We start from the raw sequence: 18134 nt of genomic DNA on the forward strand, positions 1-18134 counted from the left end.
TTACATGCACTTAAGACTAAATTAGAGCGTTTGCATAATTTGAATAATATAAAAGCGCATATACAGAGAAAGACAACACACTGGGTTCAAGTATTTTTACATTACCACGCAGGTAGGAATTCAGCAGTATTAAACAGAAAAGCAAGAATGGAGCATGGTAAGCGTCCCTCTGTGCGCGTGTTCATATTGTCTCTGTCACCGACCACTACATAATGTGTCTCTGACCACACAGAGTAATCTATAAATTATTCCCATAGACTACATCTGGAGCTTCATTTAGCATTTTTCCCCCTTTTTTCCCCCTTCGATCCAGCATGTTTTTATCTGTGTTTTTCCCCCGTGCCTTCCTCTGGTCACTGACGTCCACAGCAGGCTCCTTCCCGCTCCCTCTTCCCCAGGCTAAGAGCCTGCTATCTGGTGTAGCGAGCAATGGGGGGTGGGCTGTGATCACTCAGTCCTGGTGGAAAGGTCCAGGCACTGCAGGACCCCTATTACCCAGCCGGGGGGCACGGAGACGGGGCAGGGCTGGCCACTGCTGAGCCTGGGTGTCCGGTTCCTCTAGCTGCCAGTCAAAACGTCGCCCTCAGCTACTATAACCGAATGGAGGAGGAATGAAGGGGGACGACAGGTTAAACAACCTTAGGCAAATGGAGAAGAAAGCAAGATTTTTATTTTTTTTTAAACATAAAAGAGGGTTTTAAGGTTTCATATAAACATCAGGACAGTGAGGAGCAATTCATTTGTCTGTTGTGTGATAACGATACCATGAGCGATTAGAGAACTAGACACTTAATTTATTTGCTGTGCAATATATGCCTACTGTACAGTATATTTATAGCCGAGCGTTTGTAAGGAGCACTTGTAAGTGTGCAGGTATTTATAGCTTCTACCAGAATAGCTTTAAAACAAGTGATCTCCTTTTTGTTGACTGAAGACATGTTTCTGCGCCTCTATTGCACGTTGTTTAGTTACAGATTATTCCAGAGTTTATTAGCGTTACAGATTTGTAAATTAGAATTTGTAGGAAGATGGATCATTTTAGAACGGTTACATTATGTAGAGAAAATGTGTTTGTATGTGAGCAATGTGTTTGTATGTATGCGAGTTTCTGTTGCTGAGCTTACACTGTCTGAACAGCTATTTCTGATGTATGAAGGGAAATGGTTGTGTTGCTTATTAGTTTACAAATATGAATTATTGAATAGTTTCTTTCCAATTCTGCTACACCACTGTATCAGAGAAAGACTCTTTGTATGTGAGATAGTTAAGTTGAGCCTGAGAGAGACGGAGAATGATTCCAATCCTTTTGGGAGATTTGGTTGTTGCACCAAGGCCATTCAGGTTTATTTGAAAAATAAATGTAGCTGTAAGCAGTATGTAAATGTACTGGACATTTCTAATGTTTAATTTATGTCTGTTTTTGCTTTGTATACTCTGCGTCTGTGAGTCATACTTGTATTCAAAAGTTTGGAGCCTTTCAAACTTTTTTTTACATAAGAAGTGGAAAAGTGAAAATTATTGTGAAGAGTTGTTTACATTGATATGTGTGTGTGTGTGTGTGTGTGTGTGTGTGTGTGTGTGTGTGTGTGTGTGTGTGTGTGTGTGTGTGTGTGTGTGTGTGTGTGTGTGTGTGTGTGTGTGTGTGTGTGTGTGTGTGTGTGTGTGTCCAACTGACTCCACTACAGTAATAGCAGACCTGCATACACACTATTGAGTGGCTGTTGAACCTTATAGTCACATTAACCTTAGACTGTAAACAGACTGTTTTTATTCTCTCTCTCTTTCTCTCTCTCTCTCTCTCAGCCAAACATGATAGATTGTAATTGTTACACAGACCAATACATCTGCTTTATACAGTAATAGTCTCAATTTCACATCCCCCTAAAAGTTTCCCATCAAAGCGTCCTTGCTCATAATTGAAATCATGGATTTCTTGTACTTGAATTTGATAAAGATGTTTTGCTAGAAAAGATTAAGTATTATTAGAAAAGATAGCTATTATTTTGCTCTATTTGTTTCTGGCAGATTTTATTCCCACAAAGTATCCCATTTCTTCTAGCTAAACTTTTTTGAAACAGCTCACAGTGCCGCCATAAAATAACAAGCTTCCATCATTTGCAATTTTACTTTCCCACATATATCTTCTCCCAACAGCCGCAATAATCTGTTGTCAGAGGCTAAAGAGCCCTGCCAAAACCAGAATACAGGGTTTTAGGAAAGGTTAATTTTCAGATGGTACTTTCTTGTTTGGTGATGAGAGGGGAGGTATAGAGGTTATGGTTTTGGCAGATGGGTGCAGAGAAGGTTAGAGATGGGGCATACAAGTCTTTTGGGGTAGGAGAGAGGGTATTTGGGCTTGGAGTGACAGGGTTAGGGACTCTGGGTGTGGGGTGTGTGAGGTCAGAGGCTGGGGTTTGGAGTTGAGTATGGAAGGGTCAGCTTTGACGTGCTGCGGCTGAAAACGGTACACGACCTCACCCTCTGGGATGATTGGCATGGAGGAAAGAGGCTCTGACGGCTCATACTCATCCTCCTCAGTGTCCTCCTGATCAGCTGAGGGCCAAGAAAGCCTTGAGGGTCAGGGTGTTGAACCTAGGCTCACCGACACCAGGCCTGTACCTTTTGTTAAAGCCCAGTCTTATTTTTACGCTTTGTTCCACGGTAGTTATGATTCTGCATATGAATGTGTTTAAATGTGTGTCGTTTCCAGTCACGCATATGGCCGGCGTACGTTCTCAGGAGTTTGCCTCACCGGGGTCAATATGGGGTCTTGGATGTATACATTCTTTGCCCACACTGTTCTCACTTTTCTTTCTTCTCACTTTTCTTTTGCTGATGGTTTTGTCTTTTTCTCTCTTTCTTCAGCTTTTTGTCATCGTTGTTTGGAACTTTGAACTCTATATGATTCCTCTGGCTTTGCTACTGCCTTTGGCCTGGAACTACATCCTAATCGCATCGGGGAAGGATAACAGGCAAGACGTGGTGAGTAACCCCATAGCTTCTGATATCCCTCCGCCTTTCTTTCATTTCACTGTAAAAGCCTCTTTCCACACACACTGCAGGGTTAAAACTCGGGCACCATTGCTTCATAGAGACATTAAACTACTGTTTAATTTACCACATTGATCACATTTACATGCATTTAATGTCTTTGATGCTAGAGTTAATAATACATTATGTATTTGTGCTGTAAAAGATGTGACCGGTGTTTATGACTAGTATAGATGTACAGATGAGTGAGAAAGCATCGTGCTTTTTTAAAGAAACAAAGACATGAGCATAATACTCACTCATTTAAAATATTTTTGAATAAATTGAGTAAACTTTCAGCAAAATTGAAATTTAATTTTTTTTTAAATCGCTCTGGTGAATTTTTTAAAGATAAAAAAATAAACTCCATCTGCCCCTTGAGCAGCTGCATTCTCACTGCAATTCTCACTTCGCTTTCTTTGAGGCAAAGAAAAGGAAGAAATAATAGGCTGTCACCTTGAGCTACGTTACGCCACTTACCTGGTAGTATATTTATTTAATTCATTTATTTTTTATCTCTTATACCAATTAAATGATGTCAAAGCAATGTCATGGAGAAACAGACATGTTTTAATCATGGCCAGGCACATTTGGAGAGTAGAGAGTGAAAACGAGAGCGAGAGCTGGACTTTGCAGTGAGCGTGAACAATGAAGTGATTAATTTTAATAAGTGCATTTTTCCAAGACTGAGTTGGAAATAACCAGTTAACAGACCTCAGATTTTCTTGCAGTCTCTCGCCTTCTATATGTCTATATTTACCTCTTCATAAGGATTATTTGGGTTGAATTGGATTGGATTTGGAAGAGATATCAAATACAGTCATAATGAACCAAACTGCTTTGTGTCATTGTAATATTACACATAAAAATGGATTTAGATTTAAACTGTACATAACTTACAACTCCGATTTATTTGTTAAGTCTCCAGAGCTAAACTTCTCTATTTATAAGCCTCTATTTCCATAATTTTTAATTTAAGAAGTTGACAATAAAATCAGCAAAAGACAACCCCCATGAGTCCGATATAAGCCATCTGTTACTTGACAATAATCTGGTAGTTATACATTAGTTTGTGGTACATACTGAAATTCAGAGTATTTGAACTGGATATAGTCAGTTAAGTCAAGAATTAAATGTTTGCAATTGCAAGTAGGTTCACAGACCAAATAAATCCATTTTTGATTTGTGAATGACAGACTTGAATTTCAGAGGGTATTTTTCTTCGCCTGTAGATGGCGACATTGCTTGACAAAAAAAAGACACATGCCCAAGACAAAACACAGCATGATGATTTGTCCCCCCCTCCCACCTGCTACTTGTATTTATCCAGACCTAATGATATTCTTTTCCCATGCACTTCCTAATTAAAATGAGGCAACGAAGGTTACATATTCTTGTAATGTGCAACTCACTTCACATACACGTATGTATATGTAACTCCCACTTCATGCAGAATTGCTTTTCTCTCCTCCTTGAAAGGGACTATTGTGTCTCAAGTACCTTAGGAATTGGTTGCAACATTAAGAGATGTTGATATTGTTGATGCTCGTATGACAATTACCTTTAGAGCGACAATACTGTTCTGCTCAGTTCTACAAAGTTGTCCTATGCTCAGAAACAAGAGGGGATATGGACACTCATTACTGTACTGACATAGTTTAATATCTGATGCTGTCTTAGTAGCATCATAACACTGTCATTTTGATTGGCATGTACTTTCACATTTAGACTAGGAATATAGACTACATATTTTTGAATGACTTTAGGTTTGTCATGATGGAAGCAGTATGATTTAAAACCTTTGCCATCAAGTATAACCACCAGTACTTACTTTTTCACTTTAGTTTCTTTTGGCTCGTGAGCCATGAGAGCACGCCAGTTTCATCAGTATCTGACTTTTCAGTTAAATGTCTCCACTCTCCTATATGCACAAATCAACAATGGCTTTAAGTGGGTGTGTTGTGTACTTACAGTTTGACAGGCTTGATATGTGTGGAGTAGAGGGTCAGTGCTGCTATTAGCTAGTCGGGGTAAAAAAGTTAGTTTGAGCTGGTGGTGAAACAGTCAGTGGCAAATATGCAGTGCGATAGAACGGGATAGCAGCGGCGTATATGTAGTATATTTAAATGTGCAGGTGTGTGCATGATGCATGAATTGTGAATATTGTGTGTGTTATTATGGTGGTCGGATGCAGTCTGGTATGTTCGCTTTTTATTCCAAGGTTATGATTTTGGCACAACCAAAGTGTAGAACTACAGCTGCCTGTATGAGGCACTGCAGGTGTGTGTTTGCATGGTACTTCGATGTGTGGTGGAAATACAGTGTGTGCACAAAGAGAAAAAAAATATCTGTGTGAAAAATTTGTATATTTCCATCTACTGTGTGTGTGTGTGTGTGTGTGTGTGTGTGTGTGTGTGTGTGTGTGTGTAAGTATGCATACACAACTGTGCGTATGCAGCAGCGTGTGCAGACATTCTTTGCTACAATATTTCCGATGAAAGTGGGATTAATTGTCAAAGATTAGCACCATTAATGCTCCTTTTCTTGCTGCTGTGACAGTTGTGCTGAACAGTGAAGAGCAGCACAGGCAACACAAAGAAAACTCTCTGACAATCGTCGTCTCTGTTGTCTTGGCGTTGCAATCTCACTGCCTCAGGATTGGTGAATGAGATGAACTCTCCCTCGCTCCTTGCTCCATTAGCAACTCTCTGCCTCTTTCAGTCGTGATATCACTATCTTAAGTTAAATTTGAAAACATACAGCTAACGTAACGTGGTGGAAGCATGCATTATTTTCAGGCATGCGTGTTGCACGTGCGCACACACACACACACACTCACACTCACACTCACACTCACACACACTCACACTCAGATACAAGTATCCCCGGAGTCCTGTCCCTGTTTGTTTTCAGATCGAGTTTCCCAATCTGCGTCGGTGCAGGGGGGAAGTGGGTACAGCTCGAGCGTACAGTATCTGCATTCTTTGCTTCCTCTCCCGGTCCCCTGGATTCTTCTTCAGAGTCTTTATCAAGCTGAAGTCATGGACGACTCACTGTTTCCCTCTTGCACTTGGCAGAGAACAGAGAAGAATAGAAAAGAAAACAAGGGAAAAAGGCTTTCTAATTACTTTAAACAACACACCAAATTAAAGCATTGTGCTGAGCCGAGCAAGGGTCAGCATCCGGAGCGCTGCGGTTTTCCAGCAGTCTGGGGTGAGGGTAATGCCAAAGGAATCTCTGCTGAACTCACTCTGAAGGGTGAGGGTGAGAGAGAGAGAGAGAGAGAGAGGGATACGGTGGGGGAAGAAAGAGAGAAAACAAAAAAATAGTGTACGCTCGAGTACAGACTTCCTAATAAACTCAAGGGCCTTGCTTCATCTGATGGGTTCAATGTGAGGAGCCTTCTCTGATTTTACACCGCAACCACAGTCCATAACCCTGTCAATAGCGAGTAAACAAACAGAGTGTTCTCTGCACGCTGTAATTCACCACTCAGGGTCACTGAGTGTTGTGTGGTTACATGCTGCTTTGCAAACAGATCTCGGATCAGCACTCCTTACCCTCGCCCCAACCTTGACCAGTACCTGCTAAGCAGTCGGAGCGTCCTCAGAACAGCGGTTAAAGCAGGCGATGCACCGGCGAGGTCGCCGACCTCCTCTCTTATCATGTAGCACTCTGACCTGTGAACCCTGACTCTTCCACACTGTTAGCTGACCTGTGTGTCACGCTGTAACATGCTCACTCAGGCAAACAAACAAACAAGAAAGTGTGCTGATGCTTTTGAATATACGTAGAGTATGATACTGCTTTGACATCCAAGGCTAATACAGTAATGTACCATTAAGGAATGCCCATCCTGTCTTTCTGCAGTTGTGTGGAGTCCCCTATTGATGGTGGAGGAGCGCTTTAATGACATCACCCTGTCCTCTCCATCTCTATCTTGTTTTGAAACCTGGAACAATTAGGGGCTCAGATCCATCCCAAGCCTGTTGCAAAGGAAGCTACCAGTAGGCCGGGCTCGGTCAACCAAAGGACAGGCAGCTCTGCTGGAAGAGAAAAAGGCTGCAAGGCATGTGTGCACGCATGCGTGTATCTTCTCATAGCAGTGTTTGTATATGATGCCCGTTGAGATTAAGGAGCAGAGACACATCCCAATAGAAATCCTTCCCTGCTCTTCTGTTGGCCCGGAAAGGCATTTACCAGATGTTAAGAAGGTGTTAATTTCAGTGCAGGCTGTCGTAGAGGGCACATACAGAACATGGTGATGTCTCTTTCTACCACGGGATGATGGGCAATTAGGCCTTGTCACACTGGAGGACCATCATCTTTATCCCATGCTTTAGACCATTACATAGATTCACCCACTAGATTCACCAACCTATTAGAGAAGAGAAGACCTTAATGGCCTGAAGATACTTCACACTCACAGACATGCCTCCAACCGCGAGATCGAGCTGACAACTTTCAACCCACTCCACCAAACAAATATAGAGTTTAATCACCCCAATAGAACTTTATTTAGAATAAAAAATGGACTATGTTTTTTTACTAATATTGTAATTTTGTATTTGTTCAAATCCCCCTAGTTCTACTTGTAGTTTAATCTTTACTTTCCTGACTGTGAAGCACTTGGTGTGCAGCAGTATATTCTTCATTAGTGTAAAAAAGAATCTGGCTTATTTTCAAGACAGTAATAATGTCTGATTGTATTGGAACCATTTCTAGAACAAGACTTCATTGCCATTTTTATCTATTCTATTTTCTCCCTGATTTTGCATCTCCAAAAAAAAAAGCTTCTCTGCGTCTCTAAACACGCTGTGCCTTGACATCTGCCCTCATTAAGAGCCACGCACAACACAGGTAGAGAGGAGTAAATATTAGGAACGCTGGAAGGAAAAGAGGAAACGCTGCCTATTATACCTCAGCTCCTCCAGAAAGTCACACCTCCACTTTTTCCCTGTAAAACCATAACTCTGCAAAGAAAAGGAGAACGAGAAAAGGAGATGGAGTGGGAGCAGGAGACAGAAAAAGACAGAGCGGCATTCAGAGAGACGGAGCGACAGAGAGACGAAGGCAGAGGAAAACAGCGGTGGATGGCAGGCACTCCTCAGTGCAGAGTCAGACATGGCAGTTGGTGACAGGTGACAAAATCAAAAGGTCATGTCACTTTTAACTGGGAGCGCCTGTGCCCCACTGATTTCCCCCGTGCCGCCCCGGCATCACCGTGCTCATCTCTGCTCCTCTCGCTGCCTCTCTGTCTCTGCTAAACTGGCAGATAGGATGGCAGGCTGGCAGGCAGAAAGACAGGCGACGGGCATAGTTTGAAGCGGGACGGGAGCACCGGGAGCATCAGGAATGCCACTGCAAAATCCTCCCAGCCTCCCTTTTCATCATGTTGTCTCTCTTTCTCTTCCTTTCCCTCCATTTGTCTAGCTCCTTTCATCACGCTGAACCTTTGTAACTGTCTGTGCTCTTTGCTAACAACGTCAGCAGCTCAGGGTGTCTGTCTCAGTGCTTGTTGTTGTTTTGTCTATACAGTACACCCGCCGTAGCTGCGAGTTTTTCAGTTTAAACCTTGAGCTAAAGCCTACAGATGTGAGTGTGTTTGTGTGCAATAGATTGTACATCAAGTATGTACCAGCTCTAGCCCTCTTTTCCACAATTGAGTATGAGAAACAATAAGACAAGACGGCATCATCTGTCTGAGAAGGACAAACATCATTTACTCACTATCTCAACAATGCTAGTGGAGCATGTCAAATTCAATTGAATCCCTGACTATACACTCTTGCTGATTTGTTAGCAAATGAGCAATTAGAAACGTAGATTGGGCACTACTACTAGCCTGAAACGCAACGCTCACATATTTGGTGTTGCTTTCATGAATATGGAGCCGCCCTTCTCACCCCCAGCCTCCAGCTCCGGTAGCACCCCGGCCTTACCCCTCTCTGGCCCCCTGCTGGGTGAGCCCTGGCTAGGGCATTGCAGATGGAAGGGCCCCCCTCTGAGGGCCACAGCTCTGACAGCTTGTGAAGGCCCCGCGTGGGTCAGCCACGCTCAGCCAGCAGCCCTTATCAGACGCACAGCCCTCCCCCAGTCTGCAGAAACTGTGGTGTAGGCAATACACACACATGCACACACATATACACACACACATATACACACACATACCCATACATGCATGGAACACATACACATACACTCATGGACAATGCATACCAAGTAGGGCCTTGAGATCCCCCAGCCAGCCAGTCAGCCAAACCTCAGCAGCTGGAGAGGTTAAAACCCCCTCACGTATCAAAGAGGAAGAGCAGCAGGAGGATGGAGGGAGGGAGGGATAGAGGAATGGGAGAAAAAGGAGCAGAAAGTATATCTTCATGTTCACCGGGATGTCTGCCTCGGCGTCAATTCCCACTGCGGCTGTCATTGGGAAGGTTAGGAAGGGAGATAGTGGAACTCAGCCCGGCCAGGCAGAGAGAGAGGGCTGAGTATAGAGGCATTTCAGAGGAGGGGTGAAAATGATGTAGCTACTACTTCACGTAGTAGATTTTTACCTTCCCTCTGTGGAGTGTGTGTGTGTGTGTGTGTGTGCATGCACTTGTTTCATTGATCCAGACAGGGTCTATTCTGTTACTTCCATGAAAGTAACATCCGTCCCTTCGAAGTACAGTTTTTTTTGTTCCTGACCCGTCAAGTTAGGCTTAAACACTCCTATATGTCTTACAGTGTAGATATACAACTTTGGCTAACTATACCTAGTTGATTAGTTAGTTAGCATTTCTTAATTATTTTGACTTAATGCATAAAATATATTTTCCATATTTCTATATCAGGGTTATCCTTGCCTGTAACCTCAGTTTAAAACTGGTTTTGGCTCTGTTCACATTGTATTACTGTAGGTAATGTACTAATCCACTAACCATACCTCCAACATCAAAGTCAGAGTCGAGTTAGGGGAGGAAGGAGTTTACAACTGGGCGTGAATAAAGATTGGCCAATTTTAAATTGAAGACACTGTGCTCCAGGTACTGCGCAGCTACGAATGCTGCCCTTATTTAAGTTAATGGACATAGGGTCACCTTAACCCTACAGAGCCATGAGACTATCCTGTAAACCAAAGGCTACAGTAATGATCCCTTGTAACCCTAAGAGTTAGCTCTCTGTCCTTGAATAGCCACTAGGGGCGCTGTTATGCTGTTGACGCTGTACAAGGAGCTCCCTGTGGAGGCAAAAGGAGATTACACAAATTTCCCTCCCGGGAATCAGTGTAGAAACAAACATTTCTACCTGATAGGCTTTCTTTTGCTATTCCTTTTTACCACTTTTTACAACTTGTTCATCATCTTAGTCAATCAGTCCGTGCAGCAAAACACCAGATCCAAACACATGCTGGGCTTTTCGTGTACCTTGGACTTTATTCAAATTTAGTCCAGGAAGAATTTAGCTAGCACCGTGCATTCCATCTGGCACAGAGCAACAGTTAATGGGAGAGAAAGATCTCGCTCTGTAAGGCTGAATGAAAATTAGTGCTAATATGAAGATGAAAAACATAGAGTCCTAGTTTTAGCTATTTAGCTTTCAAGTCACCAAATGGAGTAAAGCAATTGTCATGCAAGGATGCACTGAAGAATACACTAAAACATAAGGACCACCTCTGATTTGGATTGGTTGTTTGGACTGTAGTGTAATTAAAAATGAAGTCATTCACACACAATCAAATCCTCCACATGCAAAGTAATAGGCATCAAGACAGATACAGTAATGCACTTTTATTTATTTTTTCCCACTTAATTTTGATGGACAGCAGTTTCGTTCTTAACAGACAGTATTTTTGCATTGATGGGAAGTACGGGAAGAAAGGAAAAATCAGAGTGATGTAGCAGAGCTTGTGCTTGGATCAGAAACTTCATTCTTGCAAATCAGCTTTTTAGGTATAAGCCATGAGGCCAAACAGATGTGTTCATACTTTTTACAGCCATTTGAACTTTCAATGTCATTGTTCTCACCTATATTCTTTGTGTGTATTTTATATTATCACCGTCTTTGTATGTATTTATGGGGCACAGTGTAATCTGTAAGAGTAGCCTGCATCATCCCTGTATAATTTGAATAGGTCTGAATATGTTAATCCCCACCTCAGTAGATATTGAATTGACTGGAGCAGCTCTGCAGGCAACATGAGCTCGACACGATCCTGTCGACAGCAGGGCTTTGATGCTGCCGTGCTGTAATGATAGTAATTCAAACAACATGATAATGGGGGGATAAGCAGACAAATGATATCATACACCAAACAGGTCTTAGAAAGAGCGAAAGAATATGAGACAAATAGAGAGAGAGAGGGGGAGAAAGAAAGATGTTTGGAATTCATCTGCTGCACTGAGGTAATTTATATCCTCTCTTACTGAGACAGTAGCTTCAGTGCGCACATTTAGCCGTGGCAATCTTCAGGGCAGATGACATGTTCCGTGTCTTTTTATTTATTAATTTTACACTGTGTCTCATTGTAGGAAACATGACTTCCCTCTGTAACCAGAGGCGATAGAAGAGAGAGCGGAGAGCAGAGGGAGACAAACGACTCTATCATTCTCTCTGTCTCTCTAGGTCATGCTTCTCCAGCTAGCTCATGCTCATTCCCTTTGTTTAAAGTTTAGAGCGTGTGCCAGGCGTGCCCTAGTAAAGCCTCTGTGTGGTGGAATCCATTATGTTTGTATTTTGGCACGGGTGAAAGGATTTGGGAGGAACCATGATGACTTTATAAACAGTTATAGTTCATTTGTTTAGAGTTGCCAGAAGGTTTTCATTTTACAGTATTACGTCTATATCTTTTGCCTTGGCTGAGCACAAGAATTTTCTCTGGTATTTGTCGTAGTGAATCTATTCTGTATCAATAGAGAGATTGTGATCTGTGAACAGTCACACTTATTTGTCTAGACGCTGATGGAGTCTCAGTGAACTGGGAATAACCAGTTGCTGTACAGTCAGACAGTTAAAACGACGGGTGCCGTGCATACATGCACAACACTTTGCCCTAGTGACTCTGAGCTATTGATAGAAAACACACACACACACACACACACACACACACACACACACACACACAATGCACTGTTGACTCTACCCTCTCAACTCTGCTGTTTCTGAACTCCTCTTTGTTTGTGTGGGAAGCTGCATTTACATAAGAGGCTTATGTCAGCCGCCACATAGTTTCCCCCCTTATTCCAACGAAAAACAAAAAGGACAAAAGCTATTGTCTTGTTAAGTAATGATTTTTGGATTTCTCCAAACTAGTTTGTGCGGTTCTGGAGGTGGTTAGGGGGTTGTGGTGATGTTGAGGCTGAGCAAAGGTTTTTTGGGGGTTGGGGTTGGTAACGCAGCACAACGATAAGATTAGATGAATGCTGAGGTTGACAGCTGTAGGGCTTATGAAATGTTTGTTTATGCAAACTGGGAGAAACAATATGACCTTGTAGCTTTGATGTGTGATCGACAGAAAGAGGGCGGATCAGAGATGCAGCGGTGATCTATGGTTTTTCGCATCGTTGGCACTGGACTAGACAAGTGAACAACTCAAGTACTGTATCATTAAACAATAATCAGATATAGCATCACTAAACACAGTGGCCCTAGCTGCTCTTGTTGGTTTAGGGCTTTCCATATATGCCAAGACGTGTTTACTTGCTTGCTTTTTACAGATAGGGGTCTGCGCTGTATGTTAAGGACTGCTTTTTTCCATGAAGCCGTTTTTTCAATGCCTTTAATTTTTTATGTAAAATTGCAATTGTTGAATAGGAAAATATACAATATGCACGCATGTACCATTGTTATGTCGTACATTTAATGTATCCATAGGTACCTTTGTGGTTCTGACTGTGTGCACTGTGCTGTACAGTGTGTATCGTGGTATTTGGGGGCTCTAAAGCTACACCAGCTCCAGTTTCATCGGTTGTGGACCACTGAAGCACGTAGTTGCTGTTCTTTGTGACTTGCTCTCTGTGCTGCAGGCTTTCTTCTTTCTTCTCTCATAGAGCATCATTCTGTGAGGCGACGTGAAACGATAGATAGATGAATGTACAGCAATAGGAAGGCGGAAGAGGTGAGAGACGAGTGCAAAGGTTAGAGAGGTCAGATGAGACCAAGCAGAAACAGAGGAGGACGAGTTCTGCGGTCTCGTCCCGCTGAATGGTGTAAGATTTGAATGCTTTTGTGCCGTGCGATTTGAGTGGATGAATAGACTTTAATCCTCAGCCCGTTGAAATTCAAAGCCAGAGCATTTGCTTACATTTCCAGAAGTGTCAACACATTTGAACAACGGAATGTTTCTAAAATTAAATTCTAATTCTAAACCTTTCTGACGCTCATGACATATTAGCACACACCAATCCAATAGTTGTTCTGTCTGCATGCTTTCCATACTCATTAACAAACTCTTGCCAGACATAAGCATAACCAATCAGCTTTAGTATGCCTCTTTGGCTGTTCTGATGACGTTAACCCTGTGTTATCTGATGTTTATCTGTACTATAGCTGTTGCATAAACATTTTTATTTCTCTTTTTTTTTTTCTTCTCTTTCCTCTGTTGCAACTGTCAGCAAGCAGTGGAGGACCTGCTGGAGGATGAGGATGAGGATTTTGACAAAGATGACAAGGTAATTACGTCTTGTGTCGGGGATGGAGTCGCACACCAACACGTACACAAACGTATGCACTCGCACACACACACACATACGCACACTGCCTCAGGAGAGGTTGACACCGCTTCATACACCGGAAACAAACAGACGAACGGAATGACTGCATCTTCCCCTCCCATCTCCTCCCCTGGTCTCACTGCCTGAGGCACAAACACATGTACAAAGATTGTACAACCTTTAACCTTCTAAAAAGTTTTGTCTGTAGATGTACACACGGCACATTCCTCACCTTTCCTTGGTCTGTTACAGCAGTTTGGCACACTATCCTTGTTTTCCCCATCATGTAACACTACTGTATGTCAAATTTGCGTTTGTGCTTCAGCCCTGCTTCCTGAGAACATGCGCCCATATAAAGTGCTTAGTTAGCTATTTAGGTCCATTCACTGCTCCTTTATGTCCCAGTAAAACAGCATCTGGGCTTGTCCAGACACTATCAGGTAACAACAGGTGGCTGCTTTACTGCCTCCGCTCGTTTACACTGTAGGAACAGCTACTGAAACAAATGCCACTGGATAGGATACAGTCCCATGTCAACGTTCCACTTGGGAATGGTAATTGAAATGGTACAGCTCTTTATCCACCCACTGTGTTGTCTGGGTTTTGGTGAGGCACACTTGCAATGAAAACAATATCCTGTTTGATACTCTTTTATACTCTGATGAGACTTGAGCAGTGTTAAACAAGGACACAATTGTAACCTAAGCTTATAAGTGAATTCCAAAACTTTTACTGTGAAAGTAGTGAAGTACCTTGACTGAACAGTCTGGAATCTGAAATGACTTGAGCTGATACATGATGCCTTACAGCCACACTCCAGCAATGTAAAGGTTAGTTGACTAAAATGTGGTAAATTACGTGGTCTGGTTTGGTAATCCTTTTGGAGAAAAAAAAAAACTGGCTGTTTGCTATGGTAATTGTAAAGGCCTTTGACCAGGCAATCTGATATCTGAAAATTATTTTTGCCTGAGGACACTCTGTCTGCTGAATTTACTTATGCAACTACAACCTTGCTACAACATCTCCCATTTTAAGGGTTAAGTGCAAGCCTGCAACAAAAGGGTTAAATAAACACATTTATAATGCAGATGGTCAAACAGTCATCCCACCAGTAAGTCAGTCAGGCAATCAGTCAGCCAGGCAGCCAGTTGGACGACGAGCACACAAAGATATGTGAGCATTACATCCTCTCCCACAGTGATGCAGAAGCAACGTTTCATGGCTGTGAAGTTCCAAGGCTGAAATGTACAGGGGGCCACTGACTGAAGATATGCACCAGGCAACCTTGAACCTTTTTTTTTACCCCTTCTTTTTACGTCTGTCCTCCATCATTGCATTTCCCACCTCCTCTCATGGAAAAAATAAAAATACAGGCATTTGAAAAGCTGCAGATTATATGAAATACATTTTGGACTTTCATATTGAAATGAGGTGCAGCAGCAGCTTTTGCGGCCTCTGTCAGATTTGGTGCCAAACTGATTATTCCACATAAGAGGGCCTTGCTCTCTGTGCTCACACAGGGCTGGGATGCTGGATAGCACAGCCACCACAAAGGCTACAATTTACCAACTCTGGCTTCATACATTTTGATCTATTGCTCCCCTCAACTGTTAGCATTTCATTTGAGCTGTAGGGAAGTTGAAAGGGGGGCTTTTTTTTTTTCTTCACCTACATGTCTCTCCCCTCCCACTCTCCTTCTACCCTTCCCTCAATCGTTCTCTTCCCTGCCTTTTTTCTTTATTTCCTTATGACACATTCTCTCTCTCTCTCTCTCTCTCTCTCTCTCTCTCTCTCTCTCTCTCTCCCCCAACCTGGTTAAGTGCAGAACAAATGGACTTTTAGGGCTTAACAAATTTGTCTTTTACATTGGATATGAGGTCTTTGACATGGATATGAGGTACAGCTTCAGATTGTATGAGTGAGTATGAAGGACAGGTCAAAGGAGGCCTCTTTTATGGCATAGGCCTATAGGGGAGAGAGGGAAGAAGGGAGGGAGAGAGAGAGCGCAACAGAGAGAGGGGAGAGGGAAAAAAAGATTAATAAATATGCCAAGGCCTCATTTTAATTGAACTTGAAGCATATGTTGCAAGTATGTACAATCCGTCCCAGATGTTTACTCCGGCCATGTGCACAGCTCTTCCCAGTGCACCACAAGTTAGCTATTAGCTGGATAACCTTTGCTCCAGAGGCTAAATGGGGTATTACATGGCCAAAAAGTAGAGCACCTGTTTTTCATTGCATGGAGGACCCCTTGCAGGCTTTTTGCCTTGGATCACCACATGTGTTTTGACTTAACAGATTGTTGGGCAGACGTGAAAAGTGTCTTTCTTGTGAGCAAGCACTGATATTAGTCACTTAATCTCAATGAAAGTCCAGCATCTAGACTAATTGATGGGGACGGCTCAGTTGTTAAAGCCAAGCAGGCAGGCACACGAAGGGTGAAAGAATGTTAGACATAAACTCATTTTTTCTTCCTGTCCTCCTCCACACTGTGTGTATGTGCGCACTGACCTTCAACATGGAATGTTGCTCGATGCTTATTGCCTACACACATAAAATATGTTAGCTGTATACTGCCCTAGTTTTTAACCTCTATTTTCAATAAAACTAATTTTAAACATAGTGACAAAATGCAGATGCACCTTTTCTCCTTCCAAGTACATTAGTGGTCCAATACATAGATTTAAGACACACAGTTAGTAGAAATTGTAATGAGTATTATATATATTCTACATGAAAGGATCTTGATTTTGACATTATAATCCATTTAGCCACCCACGTTGTTATTCATCACTTTCCTAGTAACTGATTTTATTTAACTGGAACATTATCTGAGATGTAGTTGTCATTGGAAATTATTTAATCTCTTTTTGGATAATGATCTTTCGAGAGTTTTCATCCAGGAATGTAATAGACCTTTATTATGGTAGACATTTTGACTGGGTAAAGCAGAGGGGTAATTAATAACATTAACAATGGCTCCATTCAATCAAAGTGGCCCAGTAAGCCATGCCGCTGAGCAGCATGCACAATACCAGGACCCTGAAACTGATGAAAAGCAAATAACCGCAATTATCAATGTTATTAGCTATGCCTGTGATTCTCTGCTACGATGTCAAAATATCTGCCATCTTTTAAATGACAGACGAGCATTCACATCCAAGTATCTATGACTTCTTGTCATCGTAACCATCCCTACACCCCCAAGACAAAGCAATTGCAGGTCCTTTTATGGACATTTTCGCTATCTTCCAATACAGCTTGAAGTAACATTGTGAGACTTGGACAGTGGGAGATAGCATTCCTATATGTACAGGCTACTGGCTGCAGGGGCTTCAGTGTGCAATGTAGCCTGTGATGTCTCCTCTCACCTGTGGGCTCACTGTCCAGAGCTGGCATGAGGCAATCACCTTAAGGCTTTTCATGGGTGCGAGTGTTTGTGTGCGTTAACTGTGTTTGTGTATTTGTGTGAGCATCTCACTTATGTGTGTGCGTTGTGGCTCAGCTGCCTCCCAGAGGTGGGGCTTACTGGAAAAAGAGAGAGAGAGAGAGAGACAGACAGACTGAAGGAGTGAGGAGATTACCCTCACACGGTTGACTGGTCACTGAAGCGCTCGTGCTCCGCTCAGCTAGGCTCCACTAGCCTCAGGAGGACCTGACACCGATAAGATACACACTGCAATCATGTCCTGCTCACGGGCTTACTGCTCGGTGCACTCCCTCTCTCTTTCTCTCTCTGTGTCTATCTATCTATATCTGGCTCTCGCACACACACCATACCACATGCACCTTCAAAATCTCTCCCGTTTCTTGCTCATTTTCTCCTTCCCTCCCTCGTGCAAAGTTGATGGTAAATATAGAGTTGACTTGATTCATTAGCTCAGACACATTGATCTGTGAAATCAGAATTATCCTGAAATGAAAAGTCATTTTTAAGTCTTATTTATGGACCAATTCCCCAAGACATTCCATATTAACCAGCAATAAAATCTGTAAAGACTGGCATCAAACAGTAACCTACTTGCTGTTTTTTCATTGTTGTTTTTTACCTACTGAGGCACCAGCTGATTAAAGTTATGCTTAATGGGATGGAAATACAGTTTTGAATGATATAGGACTGTATGACTCATGCACAACTTGCATGGGACACAATAAATAGTCTTGGTATGGCTATTCCCCCTCAACCAGGGGTCCAAAAAGGTTAGAGCAGGTTGGAATGCATGTTTAGTGTCATCAGTTTTAAGATTTATTAAGTGTGTCTGTTTTTTTTCCTTTTGAGGTCTTGATGAGTCCACTGTGTGTATAATATTAAGCATACATGATCTCTCCTGCCACACAGCCATCTTCTTACACCACAGTATCTCTTTATCCTTCTCATCTATAGTGCTGAGACAGGCGTTCCTCCCTCTACTG

General features: G+C 42.4%; 1 protein-coding gene across 7 annotated transcripts in view; it reads left to right on the plus strand.

The window, feature by feature from the left end:
- mctp1a (multiple C2 domains, transmembrane 1a) overlaps positions 1–18134 on the plus strand; it is a 138719-nt gene that overhangs the window by 99071 nt on the left and 21514 nt on the right. For all 7 annotated transcript variants that reach the window (XM_039802831.1, XM_039802834.1, XM_039802832.1 and 4 more), the window contains 2 exons: positions 2866–2982; positions 13623–13679. In XM_039802831.1, the coding sequence (XP_039658765.1) occupies positions 2866–2982; positions 13623–13679 (174 nt within the window). The remainder of the gene's footprint in view (positions 1–2865; positions 2983–13622; positions 13680–18134) is intronic.

Source organism: Perca fluviatilis, chromosome 6 (genome assembly GCF_010015445.1).
Source record: "Perca fluviatilis chromosome 6, GENO_Pfluv_1.0, whole genome shotgun sequence".
NCBI lineage: Eukaryota > Metazoa > Chordata > Actinopteri > Perciformes > Percidae > Perca > Perca fluviatilis.